The sequence below is a fragment of the Cydia strobilella genome, chromosome 27, assembly GCF_947568885.1.
Source record: "Cydia strobilella chromosome 27, ilCydStro3.1, whole genome shotgun sequence".
Classification (NCBI taxonomy): domain Eukaryota; kingdom Metazoa; phylum Arthropoda; class Insecta; order Lepidoptera; family Tortricidae; genus Cydia; species Cydia strobilella.
In genome coordinates, this window is record NC_086067.1 from 909375 (window position 1) to 927042 (window position 17668).

General features: G+C 37.3%; 2 protein-coding genes and 1 long non-coding RNA gene across 3 annotated transcripts in view; 1 reads left to right on the forward strand and 2 right to left on the reverse strand.

Annotated features, from left to right (window-relative positions):
- The window catches only part of LOC134753648 (putative fatty acyl-CoA reductase CG5065), a 39570-nt gene extending 38002 nt beyond the window's left edge, over positions 1 to 1568 (reverse strand). Inside the window, exon 1 of the mRNA XM_063689588.1 lies at positions 1431 to 1568. Coding sequence (XP_063545658.1) covers positions 1431 to 1523 — 93 coding nt within the window. The 5' untranslated portion in view covers positions 1524 to 1568. The remainder of the gene's footprint in view (positions 1 to 1430) is intronic.
- Positions 1 to 17668, reverse strand: part of LOC134753671 (uncharacterized) — a 256262-nt gene that overhangs the window by 178385 nt on the left and 60209 nt on the right. The gene's annotated exons all lie outside the window — the stretch shown is intronic.
- The window catches only part of LOC134753661 (cullin-2), a 44811-nt gene continuing 34552 nt past the window's right edge, over positions 7410 to 17668 (forward strand). The window contains exons 1-8 of the mRNA XM_063689603.1: positions 7410 to 7566; positions 9360 to 9518; positions 11807 to 11931; positions 13222 to 13317; positions 14644 to 14737; positions 15759 to 15833; positions 16486 to 16647; positions 17358 to 17511. Of these exons, the coding sequence (XP_063545673.1) occupies positions 9456 to 9518; positions 11807 to 11931; positions 13222 to 13317; positions 14644 to 14737; positions 15759 to 15833; positions 16486 to 16647; positions 17358 to 17511 (769 nt within the window). The 5' untranslated portion in view covers positions 7410 to 7566; positions 9360 to 9455. The remainder of the gene's footprint in view (positions 7567 to 9359; positions 9519 to 11806; positions 11932 to 13221; positions 13318 to 14643; positions 14738 to 15758; positions 15834 to 16485; positions 16648 to 17357; positions 17512 to 17668) is intronic.

Below are 17668 nucleotides of genomic sequence, written 5' to 3' on the forward strand. Positions count from 1 at the left end.
AACAATCCGTTGTCAACTTTTTCAGATTATAGTTAAATATAAACGCATTTATCTACACTCATGGACAAATTTTGAGGAACGCGAAAAAACCGGCCAAGTGCGAGTCGGACTCGCGCACCGGGGGCTCCGTATTTTTTAGTATTTGTTGTTATAGCGGCACCAGAAATACATCATCTGTGAACATTTCAACTGTCTAGCTATCACGGTTCATGAGATACAGCCTGGTGACAGACAGACAGACGGACAGCGGATTCTTATTATAAACTAGCTGTTGCCCGCGACTTCGTACGCGTGGATTTGTATGTTGGTGGTTACATATTCTACATGAGCATAATATAGAACATTATGCAGCAAAAGATATCAGTAGGGACGGTTAATCATTTGTTAATAATTATACAACGCATGAAATTTGTCTTTCACAAACTACGAAGTTTCAAGACCCTAACTGAAAAAAATTGTTCCCGATATAATCCCTCTCGACCCTCTTAGAAGATTTACAAGTCCACTATTTAAAAAAATATTTGCTACCGAAACTATTAATACAATCTTTTCAAAAACGGTGTAAGTAATCAGTTTTCGTCTATTTTAATATAATGCCCTTTTTACCAAGTTTCAAGTTCCTAGCTTAAAAGAAAATTTGTACCACATATAAACTTACATCCCCTTTTTAATTAACCCCTTTAGGGGTTGAATTTTTAAGAACGTTGAAATAACTTTTTTGGGATCTTATACAATGCCTTTCTAAGAAGTTTCAAAGCATTTGTAATAGATTCACTTTCAACCCCTTTTCAACCCATTCAGGGGATGAATTTTTAAAAACGCTGAAATTACTTTTCTTGTATTTTAATAATATGCCTTTATACGAAGTTTCAAGTCCCACACTCAAAAAAAATTATGATCTCCATACAAACTTTCAACCCCTTTTTCACCACCTTAGGGGATGAATTTTGACCTTCATTGACACCTTCTTAGTGGATACTAACGTCATAAAAGCTACCTATTGTGAAAAATTCAGCTCTCTAGGTCCAACGGTTTGGGCTGAGCGTTGATTTAAGTAAGTCAGGACTTTTACGTTTATATATATATAGATTAAGCAAATTACGACCCGAAATTACGATACGAAATGTTTGACTTTTAAAAGTAAATTATCAATACGAACATGTTTTTCACACACTTTTTTTTTTAGTTGTTTTATCTTTTTACAATGTGTAAAATAAAAAAATAAGGCTTAAAACGCACTGCGGTTTTTTCAAAAGCGGTTCCGCAACCGCAAAAACTGTAACGTACGGCATGCTTTATCAGCGCACGCACTTAAGACTGAAACCGCAAGAAATTAGACTGAAACCGCAAGAAAAACACACTCAAAATATTTAAAAAAAAACAAGATAAAATCCTTAAAAATCTAAAAATAAATAATCAAAAACACAAACCTGCCAGTCACACACGAACGAAACGCACTCACAATTTAAAAAAAATTGGTCACAATAGCACGACGTTCTATACCAAAATGATGACAATCTCATAGCGCGCGATATAATAAGGTATCTTACATGCAATGAGTGCTATTGCAAAACCAACTTATATCTGCCGTCAAATGTGGCGCTGCTGTCTAAGAAATGTGTAAAATTTGTTTGGGAAAAGACTAGTTTGCTGTTTCGCCGTTGGTATTATTAAGTTTGTATATTAACGCGTATCTATTGCAAAACCAACTTATATCTGCCGTCAAATGTGGCGCTGCTGTCTAAGAAATGTGTAAAATTTGTTTGGGAAAAGACTAGTTTGCTGTTTCGCCGTTGGTATTGTTAAGTTTGTATATTAACGCGTATGCCGTGAGATGGTGCTTTAGCTAATGCGTTTCATTTTACTAGGTTTAAATAGGTACACATATTAAAACATATTTGTAACCGGGTCTATCGCGAAATTATATTGTTATTAGTACCTTTATTTCCGACAAAGGTTTCACTGGTCGTGGTCGCGGATAACTGATGTCCCAGCGAAATGTCAAAACAGAGATTTGTGTAACTACCCGACGAAAAGTCTATGAAAAAGTTTGGGTGTTGTCCGACACGCAACACACAATATCCGCGCACACATCCGAAGATTACATATCTCTTGAGACAGACAGACAGCGGAGTCTTAGTAATAGGGTGCCGTTTTTACCCTTTGGGTACGGAACCCTAACTAGAAAGTTTTGGCAAGCCGCGCGGAGTTCTTGTGAGCTACTTAAAATTATTAGAACTATGCCTTTTTGAAATAATCATCTTCCTCGCGTTATCCCGGCATTTTGCCACGGCTCATGGAAGCTTCGGGTCCGCTTGACAACTAATCCTAAGAATTGGCGTAGGCACTAGTTTTTACGAAAGCGATTGCCATCTGACCTTCCAACCCAGAGGGGGAAACTAGGCCTTGTTAGGATTAGTCCGGTTTCCTCACGATGTTTTCCTTCACCGAAAAGCGACTGGTATAAATATCAAATGATATTCCGTACATAAGTTCCGAAAAACTCATTGGTACGAGCCGGGGGTTTGAACCCGCGACCTCCGGATTGAAAGTCGCACGCTCTTACCGCTAGGCCACCAGCGCTTCTCCTTACCGCTAGGCCACCAGCGCTTCTCGCCTTTTTGAAATAATAACTAACTGAATTAGACAAAATGAGGGTTTTTAACACACTGTGAGGTGTTTAAAAGTTTTTCTTTCCAGATTCATATTTTCACTGCAGGATTTCTCAACATTCCCGTCAAAGACTATTTTTTTTTTTTTTTTTTTTTATTATTTATTAAGAAACAAACAGTCTTATAAAACAGATGAGTATTTAAAGTAACATTTTTCTGGCAATAGACCTATAGTTTCCTATATGTAAACGACTATTAATAAAAACTTATTACTAAGTACAAATGACAACCAATACATGCATATTGTACATATAGTCCGACAAGAAATTGCAGAAAATTAATAAGAAGAAGATGGCAATAATTTAGTACGGAGATTTTTTTTTTTTTTTTTGTTTAATTTTATTTAATTTCTACCACTTCATGCCGCACCACATGTGTGACGAGATATATGATGAAATCTTAAATTTACAATCGGGTATTTTTATTTCAAAGACGAATAAGCTATAAGACTATGTAACACTCCTGTTTTATTTCTGATTCTGTTTTTACTATCGTAATCTAGAGATTATGACGATTAATAAGACGTTCGTTTCAACTTGGTTTCAATCCAAAACGCTACTTTGTTCCGTTCCCGGCCCAAGTGCAGAACAAAATCGACGATCTTTAGCATTCTGCTAGTTAACGTATTCAACTTCTATAATTTTATTCTTTACTCTAGTCAAAAGTCAAAAAGTCAAAAGTCAAAAGCATTTATTTGTTCAACAATAGTATATGTACATAAGTACAGGTCTCACATCATCATTGTATCACTATGTTGTGCCGTAAGGCGTACAATTTTCCATTTATGAACTGTGGCTGCATGCTGTGCACAGTTACCATTACTTATCAAAATCATCTAACAAAAATTCACTTACACTATAATATGCTTTGTCAATTAAAAATTTAAATAACTTATTTTTAAAACTAATCATGTCATCGTATTTCTTAGCTCATTTGGAATTTTATTAAAATGTTTTGGAGCCATTCCAAATATACTTTTTCTAAATAACGCCATTTTGGAAAGCAACGAATAGATTTTGTTTCTAAGACCATAGAGTAACTTATACTAAAGCGGTACTGTCATAGTAAATTTTGTAACCCCAGTAAATTCACTGCCATCTGTCGACACACTTTAAAACTAAAAATGAAGATTTATAAAAATACGATAGAATGTATTTAAATATACCTAGATAAATGATTTTTTTATTTGCATTAATTATTTTTATGATTTTGACCCATGTTCTTTCACTGATATGCGTTAAAATTGTTAAATAACAAACGAAACCGTCAACGCCATCTATACGACTGTAGGCCAAAACTAGTAGCGCCCTCTGAACGAGAATCAAATTTTCTTGATTTTCGAGGCACGTTTTTTCCTTAGACTGTATCTATCTATTACGGAGTTATATCTATCTTTGCTAAGACGTATACTCTTAAACTGCTAAAATAAAAATAACTGCGGATTGCCTTTTACAAAAACTACAATTTCAAAAATATATCAACACGGAAAATAGAAAATAATAATAATAAAATTAAATATAATTAAATTAAATATAATTAATTAGTATAATTTTAGATTTTAGATTTAATTGTATAGTTTTAGGTTAAGTGTGATCTCACTGCGATGCTTTTAGTCAATGTTATGTACTCCATAATTGTCATATATATCAGTATTTATTACCTTTTAAAATGTTGTTAGTGTAAGTTATAATATGTATGATGTGGATGTTCTTTAATTAATAAATAAAAATAAAATAAACACGGGAAAGTTAATATTCGTAAGTTTTTAAAGTATGGTAAACATGAATCAATTTGCTGTATTCCACATAATGATTTAATGCATCTTTTTTGCTCTTTAAATGCCACCTCTCTGTTAACTGAATTGGCCCAGAATATAATGCCATACCTTAGCGTCGCTGTTACATAGGCTTGATATGCTGTTAAAACAACCGGTTCATTAACAATCTTTCTTAAATTATGTATATAAAACGTATGAAAATTGATGGAGTTTCTTACATATAGTGTCAATTTGATTTCTCCATGTCAACTTATGATCTACACTTATTCCTAAAAATTTTGTCACATTCGTTTCCTCAATTTTTGTCCTTTATACGTAATATTTAAATTGCTACCATCAGTTCTTCTCTGTTTAAATGTCATGATTTTAGTTTTTTCTAGATTACTTTTCAAATTATTACTATTTAACCAATTTATTACTGTTTCTAATGTCTTGGATATCTCATTTTCATGTTTCTGGATCTTTACAAGAGAACATTATAGTGCTGTCATCAGCAAAAAGAACCATTTGGATACTCGATGGCTTGTGGTAAATCATTAATATAAATTATAAATAATAAAGGTCCTAAGACGCTTCCCTGAGGCACGCCATAGTAAATTTATCTGACTTTCGATGAATAAGTGACTTCGGTTTTCGTTTTAACACATAGTCTATTTATTTGAGTTAACTGTTTTCGACTGCCTAAGTAAGACTTAATTAGACTAACTCCATATTTATATAATTTATCTAGCAATATATGATCTACAAAATCGAAGGCTTTCGACATGTCCATGTAAAGTGCTGATACCGTAACGCGCTTGTCAATATTTGTTACAATTACGCGCATTAGGTCAAGAATTGCCATATTGATGGACTTACCTTTACGAAATCCCATTTTTTCTTTCGTGAATAAGTTATTCATTTCAAAATATCCATATATAGAGTTATAAATTACTTTTTCTATAATTTTTGAAAAAAATGGAAAGCTATGCTACAGGTCTATAGCTGGCTAAATCCTCTTTGTCACCTTTTTTAAAAAGCGGTTTTACGATACCTATTTTTTAATCTTTCTGGGAATTCTCCCATTTCTATACATAAATTAGTTATATGACTAATAAATGGTGAAATGATACAGGATACTGATTTTACGACTTTTGTACTGATGCCGTCATAGCCTGTACCAAAGAGGATATAATAAGATAGAGCGGTACTGTCATAGTAAATTTTGTAACCACTGTAAATGTAAATTCACTGCCATCTATCGACATACTTTAAAACTAAAAATGAAGATTTATAAAAATACGTTAAAATGTATTTAAATATGGATAAATGATTTTTTTATTTGCATTAATTATTTTTATATGATTTTGACCTGATGATCTTTGCCTGTACTGTAACTATTTTTTAAGGAATCTACTGTATAATGGCTGCATAGCAAAGTAAAAAAAAAAACTAATTTAGAGCGGTACTGTTATAGTAAATTTTGCAACCCCAGTAAATTCACTGCCATCTGTCGACACACTTTAAAACTAAAAATGAAGATTTATAAAAATACGATAAAATGTATTTAAATATGGATTAATGTTTTTTTTTTAATTTGCATTAATTATTTTTATGATTTTGACCCATGTTCTTTCACTGATATGCGTTAAAATTGTTAAATAACAAACGAAACCGTCAACGCCATCTATACGACAGTAGGCCAAAGCTAGTAGCGCCCTCTGAACGAGAATCAAATTTTCTTGATTTTCGAGGCACGTTTTTTCCTTAGACTGTATCCATCTATTACAGAGTTATATCTATCTTTGATTTAGATTTTTCTTTCTTATGATTTTCACGAACCTACTTACCACCAACCAAACACCAACCAACCAACAACCAAACACCAACCAACCAACAACCAAAGATAAAAAGAGGTTCATCGTGTCAATCACCTCGGGGTTGACTCGGGGCAAGCGAAAAATTCCAAAATTGAATCAGGAGCGTAGGGAGTAATTCAAAAAGGGCGAGGGTTTCAAATTTGCTACCGAGTGAAACACATTTTTTTACTAAAACTACGCGAGTAAAATAAGTACTAACTGTAAAATATTAGAAATCAAATCAAAATGAACGCTATTAAATAATATATGTGGTATTTTCTATAAAAAGGGACCGTATTGTCGATGGCGCTTACGCCATTATAAAGGGTGCTCCGATATAAATACAATGCCGCGCGACGCTGTGTGGCGTAAGCGCCATCGACAATAAGGTCCCTTTTCATAGAAAATGCCCCATATGTATCATTCAAAATTCACTGAAAAGTCAATTCCGCCAGCCAATATGAGGAAACAACTCAAATGCATCAAACGTTGCCACTCTTGTGGATAAAATGCAACTTTCTCATCAGTTTTTGAAGAATAAATCAGCGGGGCTACCGCGAACTTGTCGAACTTGTAAATTCGTACGTAAGTGTGACAGAGATGCACCACGTCGAACGTGTGGTAAGGACTTTTTTAGAGTTCCGTAGTAAAGTAAAATAATCCAACAGTTATTATATTGAAAAAAGGCAAGATTATTTAAAATTCCATATATCTCTTAATCTCCAATTACTGCTATTAACCACCTGCTAAACCTTGTAATTAACAAATTACAGGGTAATTAGGTAATCATGGATCTTTAACATACGTAGAAAACACAATTACTCAGTGCGGGTTTCCCAAGATAATTAAATTACATTTATTTACGTTTTTTACGTAACGTCATCTGGCGGCGAGTAGAAAAACTAAACAATACCGCCATCTATTGACGTCAATACAAGTTATAAGATAGGTGCCTTATTTTAATTAATGTTTGATCTCAAAATATGCTCTATATTTTAAAATATAACAAACAAAATGATAAACAAGAACTTTAAGATAATAGTTTTTTTATCCTATTTACAAATATATCAGTGCAAAACCAAAACGCAACTGATCCGCTGCTCCGCTGTCAACAACGCCATGACACCTTCCAAATGTCAAATTTATCGCACAGGCAGATTCCTAATCTATTGCGTGCGATAAAATTATGTTTATTTCGACCTAAAATAAACAGGAACCGTTAATATTCACGTAACTTCCATTTTTCGACGTATTAAACTATCCGAATAGGACATACCAGGTATGTTCGGTGACGTTTTAACGCCTTAAATGAGTGTATTTTGTTGGTTATGCAGGTTTGTTAGTATTTTTCTTGTTGCCAAATTTGCTGAGTAATTTAAGGTCGCTAGCTTGACACGGTGCCAAGTCGGGCCTTTGTTCGGCTTATTCGTTACAAACGTAAGTTCAGAGCTCCCGCGATTCCCGGCTGGGCTAAAACTGCGTGTTTTTATTGTTATGAAGCGCCCAGCTGTAGTCAAAAAATATTAGTGGATTTTGAACTTTTAATTATATTTTTTAATAGTTGAACAGACAGGCTAAAGACATTAGATAAATAGCCGTGTTTTAGTGAACCTTAGGTATTTTATAGGTATGTTTAGTTTCCATATAAATATAAATTAAGGTCATAGAGCATAATTATGGCCACTTGCAAAGTTTTTAGTAAAGTAGTAAAGTAAAAGTTCTAATTTATTTTTCAAACTTAAAAAATGTTGTTTTTTTTATAATATTATTATTATTATTATTATATTATATTGTTTAATACACTAGCAGCTGAAAGCTGATGCGTGTATATCACTGCACTTGTTTTTTTTTTACTATTAGGTCTATTAGTGTTCATTTTGTTAGTTGTTTTAAGTGTTTGTCAAGTCTGTTTTTAAACATAGTAGAAACATTTAGGTCAATGTGGTGAAGACTGTGTCTAGAAGCTCTTTCATTGCTTTTAATTCTTGTGTTTGTACACATACTCTACTTACAGAAGTTTGGTAGAGCAGTTCGGTTGGGATAAAACGCTGAAAACAAGTTTATTTATGTTTGGGGCCTGCACACAGTGCCCGCCCGAGTCCTTGATCAGGGTAGAGCGAAATTAAGTGGCTCCTGTGATGTTGCTTACGTCCATGGGCGACGATGACTGCTTCCCATCAGGCGGCTCGTCTGCTCGTTTGCTGAATATCACATAAAAAAAAAAAAAAAAATCGGGTTTTGGCGCCCTTTGTTGAAGCTTTTTACCCAAAAGCGAAACAAACTGTATTTTGGGCCCGCGTCACACTCGCGTCTTCTAAAACTTTTTTTTTTCTTATTTGCCATTTTGGCGCCCCCCTTGCTGTCCGGCGCCTAGGTGGCCGCTCCACTCGCTCTACTCTATAACCGGCCCTGCCTGCACACATAACGTATTTTTGACCCTGCTCCTCCCGACCGACTGGGAATGTTTATGAAAAGAAACGGAAACACCTCATACATGGCCGCGTAGCCAACATGCCAATCGCTTATGCTCCGTAGCAATCGAAACGCAACTGTCACTGTCTGACTAATATGGAAGAGTGATAGAGACACAAAGCGTTTGTTGACGTAGCGATAGCAATTGTCACCTCGGCTAGGCCGGCGGATCGCGAGTGCATCCGCACTAACTAGTGGACTAGTGGTTTAAAAGAAAATTGTTAACCTAATACCGAATAATTAACGAATATTCGGCCCGTCTCTACAATACAATACTCTTTATCTTTTTTTTGCTGGAAGAGCTCCCTTAAGGGGATAAGTTCGCCTTAGTACATATTTACTGTATTCTCTCTGTGTTATGTACTTGTTATGTGCAATAAAGTGTTCACTACTACTACAATACTCTTTATTGCACACCTCACATTGTTACAATATATTTGACGTTTACAATCAAAAGGTACCACATTGTCGCTTACCATAAGGGCGATAATTGCTTGTATCTTTATACGAAAAACCTGTCAGAGTATCCTTATGGCAAGCGACAATGTGGTACCTTTTGATTGAAAACGACACATATTCAACTTTTTATTGTCTTATCAGATACAGAACAATCAGGATACCTAAACCTCTTGTAGAAGCCTGAGTGTGAAAGAGAAAGGTGAGAAGGAGCGAGAGGCTAGAGAAGCATCAACTCCGATGATGTCTCTTAAGCCGAGGAACATTGACTTCCAGGAGACGTGGGCCAACCTGCGTGAGACGGTAACAACATTCAACTTAATAATCATTGTTGTTTTCAACACAAAACATTAATCGCTAGAGATTAGATTAGATTAGATTAGATTTATTTATTTCAGGATAAAAATTACACTATAATAATAACTATAATTTTCAAACTGGAACACCTGGGCATTAGAGGAAAGCTATTAAAATGGATCGAGGCGTTTTTGCGTCATAGAACACTCAAAGTGAGAGTGGGTGAATCAATGTCAATGCAACGGAGACATACACAGCGGAGTTCCACAGGGGTCAGTTCTGGGCCCTGTTCTGTACATAATATATACTTTTGACTTGCCTCACTGCTTAAACTGCAATATCAGTACCTTTGCAGATGACACTAAATTATTTGGCAACCCATTGCTTGACTATGACTTGCTACAAGATGACCTGAACAAAGTATGGAACTGGTCTAAAGAATGGCTCATAAATCTGAATTCTACAAAATGTACTGTTCTGCACATAGGTAAAAACAACCCTCATTACACATATAATATGGACAACACTCCCTTAAAAGCTGTCAAGGTACAAATCGATCTGGGTGTCAAAATCACTGAGGACTTGAAATGGGAAGAACATATAACTGCAATCGTGAAGAAAGCAAAGAGCCTTATCTACCTCATAAGAAAAGCTTTTGGGAATCTGACGCCGGATATGATGCTCAAAATTCACAAAACCTATGTTAGGCCTATATTGGAGTACGCATTTCAAGTATGGAGCCCTTATTTTATCAAGGATATTGAGATGTTGGAGAAAGTTCAACGTAGTTTCACCAAGATACCGAAGAAACTCAAAAACATGTCCTATGAAGAAAGACTACAATTCTTAAAGCTCACAACCTTGAAGGAGCGCAGAGAACGCGGAGATCTGATTGAGACATACAAAATACTAACCCAACACTACGACCTTAAAGATTTCCATAAGATGCTAGAACGCAATAGTAACAACCGTCTGAGAGGTCATCAGTATAAGCTGGTGTCTCACAGGTCCTACAATAATCCTCATAGACACTTCTTTAGCAACAGAGTGGTCAACGCTTGGAACAAACTCCCAGGGGATGTAGTAGCGGCCCAAAGTGTCAATGAGTTTAAGAATAAATTAGATAAGCACAAAGCAAATTCTACTCAACACTGAGAACTTGCTTTATGACTCTGGATACAGGCATTATCAGTTGTTTAAACTGCCTGCCTGCATTACAAATAATAATATAATATAAGTGCAGTGATATACACGCATCAGCTTTCAGCTGCTAGTGTATTAAACAATATAATCAAAGATAGATATAACTCCGTAATAGATGGATTTTTCTAAGGAAAAAACGTGCCTCGAAAATCACGAAAATTTGATTCTCGATCAGATGGCGCCACTAGTTTTGGCCTACACTCGTATAGAGGGCGTTGACTGTTTCGTTTGTTATTTATAATTTTAACGCATGCCAGTGAAAGAACATGGGTCAAAATCATATAAAAATAATTAATGCAAATAAAAAAAATCATTTATCCATATTTAAATACATTTTATCGTATTTTTATAAATATTTATTTTTAGTTTTAAAGTGTGTCGACAGATGGCAGTGAATTTACTGGGGTTACAAAATTTACTATGACAGTACCGCTCTAGTATAAGTTACTTTATGATATAATAATATAATAATAATAATATAAATTTGCATCAATGTCAAAATTATGTTTATCTTATCTTGATCGTCAAACATTACATACTAAAAATATAAAATAAATTAAAAAAAAATCTCTCCCAAAAAGGATCGTCATATAAGTAGGTATGTATAAACAAAAACATGTCAAAAATTGATGTCAACCTAAGCAATTTGGAATTATCATTAAATGTCAAACAAAAATAAAATATCGCAAAATAAGTATATGTCATTTTTAGAGTTCCGTACCCAAAGGGTAAAAACGGGACCCTATTACTAAGACTCCGCTGTCCGTCTGTCCGTCTGTCTGTCCGTCTGTCTGTCTGTCACCAGGCTGTATCTCTTGAACCGTGATAGCTAGACAGTTGAAATTTTCACAGATGATGTATTTCTGTTACGGCTATAGCAACAAATACTAAAAACAGAATAATATAAATATTTAAATGGGGCTCCCATACAACAAACGTGGTTTTTTTGCCGTTTTTTGCGTAATGGTACGGAACCCTTCGTGCACTTGGCCGGTTTTTCTTGTAGTTGTGTCACTAAATATGAAGTCTTTATGTATTTTGCTTATTTACCTTTTTTTCAATGTTGGTACCAAAACTATATTTCTCTGCAGGTGGCCGGAGTGGTGGGACTCCGCGCGGTGGAGCGCGGCGTGTGGAACCTCCGCTTCAGCGACGTGTACGCGCTCTGCGTGGCCCACCCTGAACCCCTAGCGGATCGGCTTTACGACGAAACTAGGTATTTCATAAGAAATTGTTAACTACTAAAGAAGTTACCCCATAAAATAGTGCCATATGAGCAAAATCGACGAACATAACCGCTATGTGCCAGTGAAGTATACGCGCTTTGTGTGGCCCACTCTAAACCCCTAGCGGATCGGCATTACGACGAAACTAGATATTTCATAAGAAATAGCTAACTACTAAATAAATTACCCCATAAAAGAGTGCCATATGAGCAAAATCGACGAACATAACCGCTATATGCCAGTGAAGTATACGCGCTTTGTGTGGCCCACTCTAAACCCCTAGCGGATCGGCATTACGACGAAACTAGGTATTTCATAAGAAATAGTTAACTACTAAATAAATTCCCCCATTAAATAGTGCCATATTAGTAAAATCGACGAACATAAGCGTTATATGCCAATGAAGTATACGCGCTTTGTGTGGCCTACCCTGAGCCCCTTGCGGATCGGCCTTATGACGAAACTAGGTATGTAATAAGAAATAGCTACTAAACAAATTACCCCATAAAATAGTGCCATATGAGTAAAATCGACGAACATAAGCGTTATATGCCAATGAAGTATACGCGCTTTGTGTGGCCTAGCGGATCGGCCTTATGACGAAGCTAGGTATGTAATAAGAAATAGCTACTAAACAAATTACCCCATAAAATAGTGCCATATGGGTAAAATCGAGGCACATAACCGTTATATGCCAATGGAGTTTACGCGTTTTTTGTGGCCCACCCTGACCCTCTAGCGGATGGGCTTTATGATGTGCGTTGCCACTCTTAAATATATACTATAGATAAAATTTGTGAAATGAGGGCTACAGTTTTTGTGCTCACCAGTTGGCGCCACTGTAGAATTGTAGATGTAGGTCCAGAAAAACAGGTCTCAAAATTCTATGCTTATTTTTATAAAATCAATACACAAAGGTAATTTAACGTCTAAATGTGCCATTTTGCATATATTTTAGGTGGCACTTTTTTTAAACCACTAATATATAATTAGCTATGTCTATTGTTTACCATGAATAATCAAAGATGGACATAAAATTTGGAGTATCGCTCGCAGACGTATCTGCATGTTAAAAAATTGAAAAAATTAATCAAAGATGGACAAAGATTTACCACAATTATGAATAAGGAGTGAAAATTCCCGATAAAAAAAGCTTGAAACCCCCAAAACGTCTATGCATTTGACATTTTGAAAGACCTCCATCTACACTAGCGCCCCTAGCGGAGAAATTAAACGCGGTAGCCCTCATTGATGTTATATTTAACCATTTTCTGTTACAGACGTTTTCTAGAAGAGCATGTGGAGGGCCTGCTGGAGAGGGTCCGCGGCACCTCCCCACTTGAGAACAATGACCCTTACGATGGACTACTGGACCGGTAACTATGAGTACAGTCGCCATCAGATATATCGGAGCGGACGAGGTGCTCAAAAATATCTCAACACCCACTCTAACGTCCTGTCAATAGAGACGTGTTCAGATATTAGTGAGCACCTTGGCCGCACCGATATATCTGATGGCGACTGTACAAACAGCAACACTCTTAAGAGCCCATCAACGTGCTCACTAGCGCCACTGCTAAATAATTGTGATTATTTAAATTTAACGATAGATATTTAAAAAAGGGGGCCGCTACGTACTGTATTTTATATTTAAGTACATTTTGAATACATCTAACTAGATTTTATGTTGCTGGATTCGTCGATCTGTGAACTCAAAACAGAAACGGCCATTTTAATTTCGGATGCATAGATTGAAAAGGTACTTAAATACAAAATACAGTACGTAGCGGCCCACTTTTTTAAATATATATCGTTAAATTTAAATATAGTATAGTAAGGTATGAGGTATGTGTTTGTACGTATGTCTGTTGTCACTTAATCAGGCTCTAGTCAAGAACTAACAAGAAAAGTAAGAGAAATCTACGAAATAGTTTTCCCCATAAGATAACGCCATATGAGTAACAAGAACGTATGTAAGCGTTAAATAATCACAATTATTTAGCAGTGGCGCTAGTGAACACGTTGATGGGCTCTTAACTGTCCAATCGTGGATCTTATGCCTTTAGTAATAAGGTTTACGATCTGTCAGTTAACAGTTTGGTATGGGCGATGGTACGGTAGGCTGGATGTCAATTTTTTATTACTGGTATCAGGGGCCCGTTTCTCTAAGGCTTGTAACTTGTAATACAAGTGGAAGTCCCTTTCTAACAAAAGCTGTCAAAAAGTGACATCCGCTTGCAAGTTACAAGCTTTTGAGAAACGGGCCCCCGGTGTCATTTTGATTAACTGTTTACTAACATACTTGTGTGTTTAACGACTTGACTGGCCTAGTGGGTAGTGACCCTGCCTGCGAAGCCGATGGTCCCGGGTTCGAATCCCGGTAAGGGCATTTATTTGTGTGATGAGCACAGATATTTGTTCCTAAGTCATGGGTGATTTCTATGTATATAAGTATGTATTCATCTATTTAAGTATATATATCGTCGCCTAGTCATAGTACAAACTTTGCTTAGTTTGGGGTTAGATCGATGTGTGTAAGCCAAATATTTGTGACATTTTGAACCAAAAGGTACCACATTGTCGCTTGTCAATAAGGTTGATTTCAAATTGAAGCTGTATGGAAATAGCGCCTTATTGACAACCGACAATAAGTACGCTTTTGATTGAAAATGGCACATTTTTTTATTTATGTCTGTTGTCAGTTACGTGGACGCGTGGCGCGAATACTCTGAAGGCGTGGCTTACTTGAACAGCCTCTACTCTTATCTGAACTTACAACACGTCAGAAGGCAGAAGGTAAGTTTGTATGTCTGTTTTCTTTACCCATAAAATAATGTCATATGAGTAAAAAGGACGCACGTACGCGTTATAGGCGTAGGTAAAAACCTTGCAGTATAGTAACTTAGAAGGCAGAAGGTTTGTATGTCAGTTGTCAGATTTGTGAAGGCATGGCGTACTTGAACAGCCTTTACTCTTACCTGAACGTACAACACGTCAGAAGGCAGAAGGTATGTTTGTATGTCTGTTTTCTTTACCCATAAAATAATGCCATATGAGTAAAAAGGACGCACGTAAGTTTTTTTTTTATGTAATAGGAGGCAAACGAGCAGACGGATCACCTGATGGTAAGCGATTACCGCCGCCCATGGACACCCGCAACACCAGAGGGGTTGTAAGTGCGTTGCCGGCCTTTAAGATGGGAGTACGCTCTTTCTTGAAGGTTTGAAGGTCATATCGGTCCGGAAATACCGCAGGCGACAGTTCATTCCACAGTTTAGCTGTGCGAGGCAGGAAGTTTCTAGAGAAACGCACAGTTGAGGACTGCCAACCATCTAAGTGGTGAGGATGGTAATGTTGTCGCGTAGGGCGATGGCGAAAAGAAGCGGCAGGGATTAATCCGAACAATTCCTCTGAGCACTCCCCGTTATACACGCGATAGAAGATGCGAAGTGAAGTGTTATAGGCGGATGGGTAAGAACCTTGTAGTATAGTAAATAGTAACATAGAAGGCATAAAGTATGTGTTTGTATTTGTACGTATGTCTGTTGTCACTTAAATAACCTCTAGTCAAGAACTAACTAGAAAAGTAAAAGAAATCTATGAAATAATTTTCCCCATTAGATAACGCCGTATGAGTTACAAGAACGTATGTAAGCGTTATATAGGCAACTTACAACAGACGTTGGGCTCCTTTTTGTTTGTCAGTTGGGTAATATAAATAAATGTATTAATTAAAATTAAAATAAATAAACAGGGTTCCACTTTTATGATTTAACGAACCATTTATTTGAATCAACTAATGTGTTATTTTTGTCAGGTGTCAGATGCTGAGATAATCTACGGATCGGCTGCAACCGTCAGCTGTCCTGACAGTGACTCGCGTCAACTAGAGGTATGTTTATTTTAATTTTATTTATTATGTTTATCATTTTATTTATTAGGTTGTAGAAACAGAAGGTGGGACGGGTGTCGTATTGTGCCAATGGTATCACTCCATTCTCCGAGCCAAAACGTAACATTATGTTTTTGTGATGAAATTGAAAGAATTGGAAAATAAAAATTGACCAGGTGGTCCAATTCGGCCAACTCTCCATACATTTTCTTCTACTTTTTCCTAATCGGAATACGATACCGAATATGCCCGTAAACGGATCCTCACTATTTTTGTTACACCTTATATACCTATACAACGATTACAACGCTCTTTAAAGAAGGTGGTCCTTCGAACCGGGTTTATGCGTATGATACTAGGTTACCGACGTTACCGTACTTAATTTTAGGGTTCCGTACCCAAAGGGTAAAAACGGGACCCTGTTACTAAGACTCCGCTGTCCGTCTGGCCGTCTGTCTGTCTGGCCGTCTGTCCGTCTGTCTGTAATCAGGCTGTATCTCATGAACCGTGATAGCTAGACAGTTGAAATTTTCACAGATGATGTATTCCTTCTGCCGCTATAACAACAAATACTAAAAAGTACGGAACTCTCGGTGCGCGAGTCCGACTCGCACTTGGCCGGTTTTTTATCCTTTTTCCTATGAATCAACAGGTCGGCGAGCTGGGCCTTGTGATCTGGGAGCGGGTTCTAATCCGGCCCCTGTCGTCTGCCTTATCCTCCCGTATCGTGGCCGCGCTCAGTGAGGCTCGCAACTCCGCACCCGACCCCAAACACGCCGATGTACTTCGCCGGGCCATCCATAGCGCTGTTGATGTGAGTAATTTTTACCTTACTCTTGCTATTATGCACAGTAAAATCACCATTTCTATGTTAAAGTCCCCTCCGTATCGTGTCCGTATCCCTATCCTTATCGTGGCCGCGCTCAGTGAAGCTCGCAATTCCGCACCCGATCCGAAACACGCCGATGTACTTCGCCGGACCATCCATAGTGCTGTTGATGTGAGTCATTTTTACCTTACTCTAGTTATTATGCACAGTAAAACCACCATTTCTATATTTAGGCCACTATCCGTATCTGTATCGTGTCCGTATCCGTATCCGTATCGTGGCCGCGCTCAGCGACGCTCGCAACTCCGCACCCGATCCGAAACGCGCCGATGTAATTGGCAGCGCCATCCATAGTGCTGTTGATATGAGTAATTTTTACCTTACTCTTGCTATTATGCACAGTAAAATCACCATTTCTATGTTAAGGCCCCTATCCGTATCCGTATCGGGTCCGTATCCGTATTGTGGCCGCGCTCAGCGAGGCTCGTAACTCCGCACCTGACCCCAAACATGCCGATGTACTTCGCCGCGCCATCCATAGTGCTGTTGATGTGTGGTAGTGTGTCCGTATCCGTATAGTGTCCGTATGCATATCGTTCGAGAACGGAACTTCCATTTGTATGGGAAAGTGAAATTCGGCCGAGGACTCTTAAAAAAAAAAACCTTCCGTTAACATTTCTATGCTTGTCCCGCAGGTACAATCCTTCAGAGTGCGCGCTCCCCTCGCCCTATACCAGCAATTGGTCCTAGAGCCGTACCTGACCCAAGCCCAGGCGGCCCACGCACGGCTCGCGGCGGACTTACTACGCGCCGGCGATATCTCACACTACATGCGGGATGTGTTGCAAGGTGGGTAGGGGTGGGTAGTCAGCATCAATAGCATATAAAAAAAAGTTTATTCAAGAATCTTCTCTCTCTCTTTAGCCTTTTTCTACCCTTTAGGTGTAGGCCTCCTTCATTTTGCGCCATTCGTCGCGATTCTGTGCGACTTGGAGCCACTGTTTCC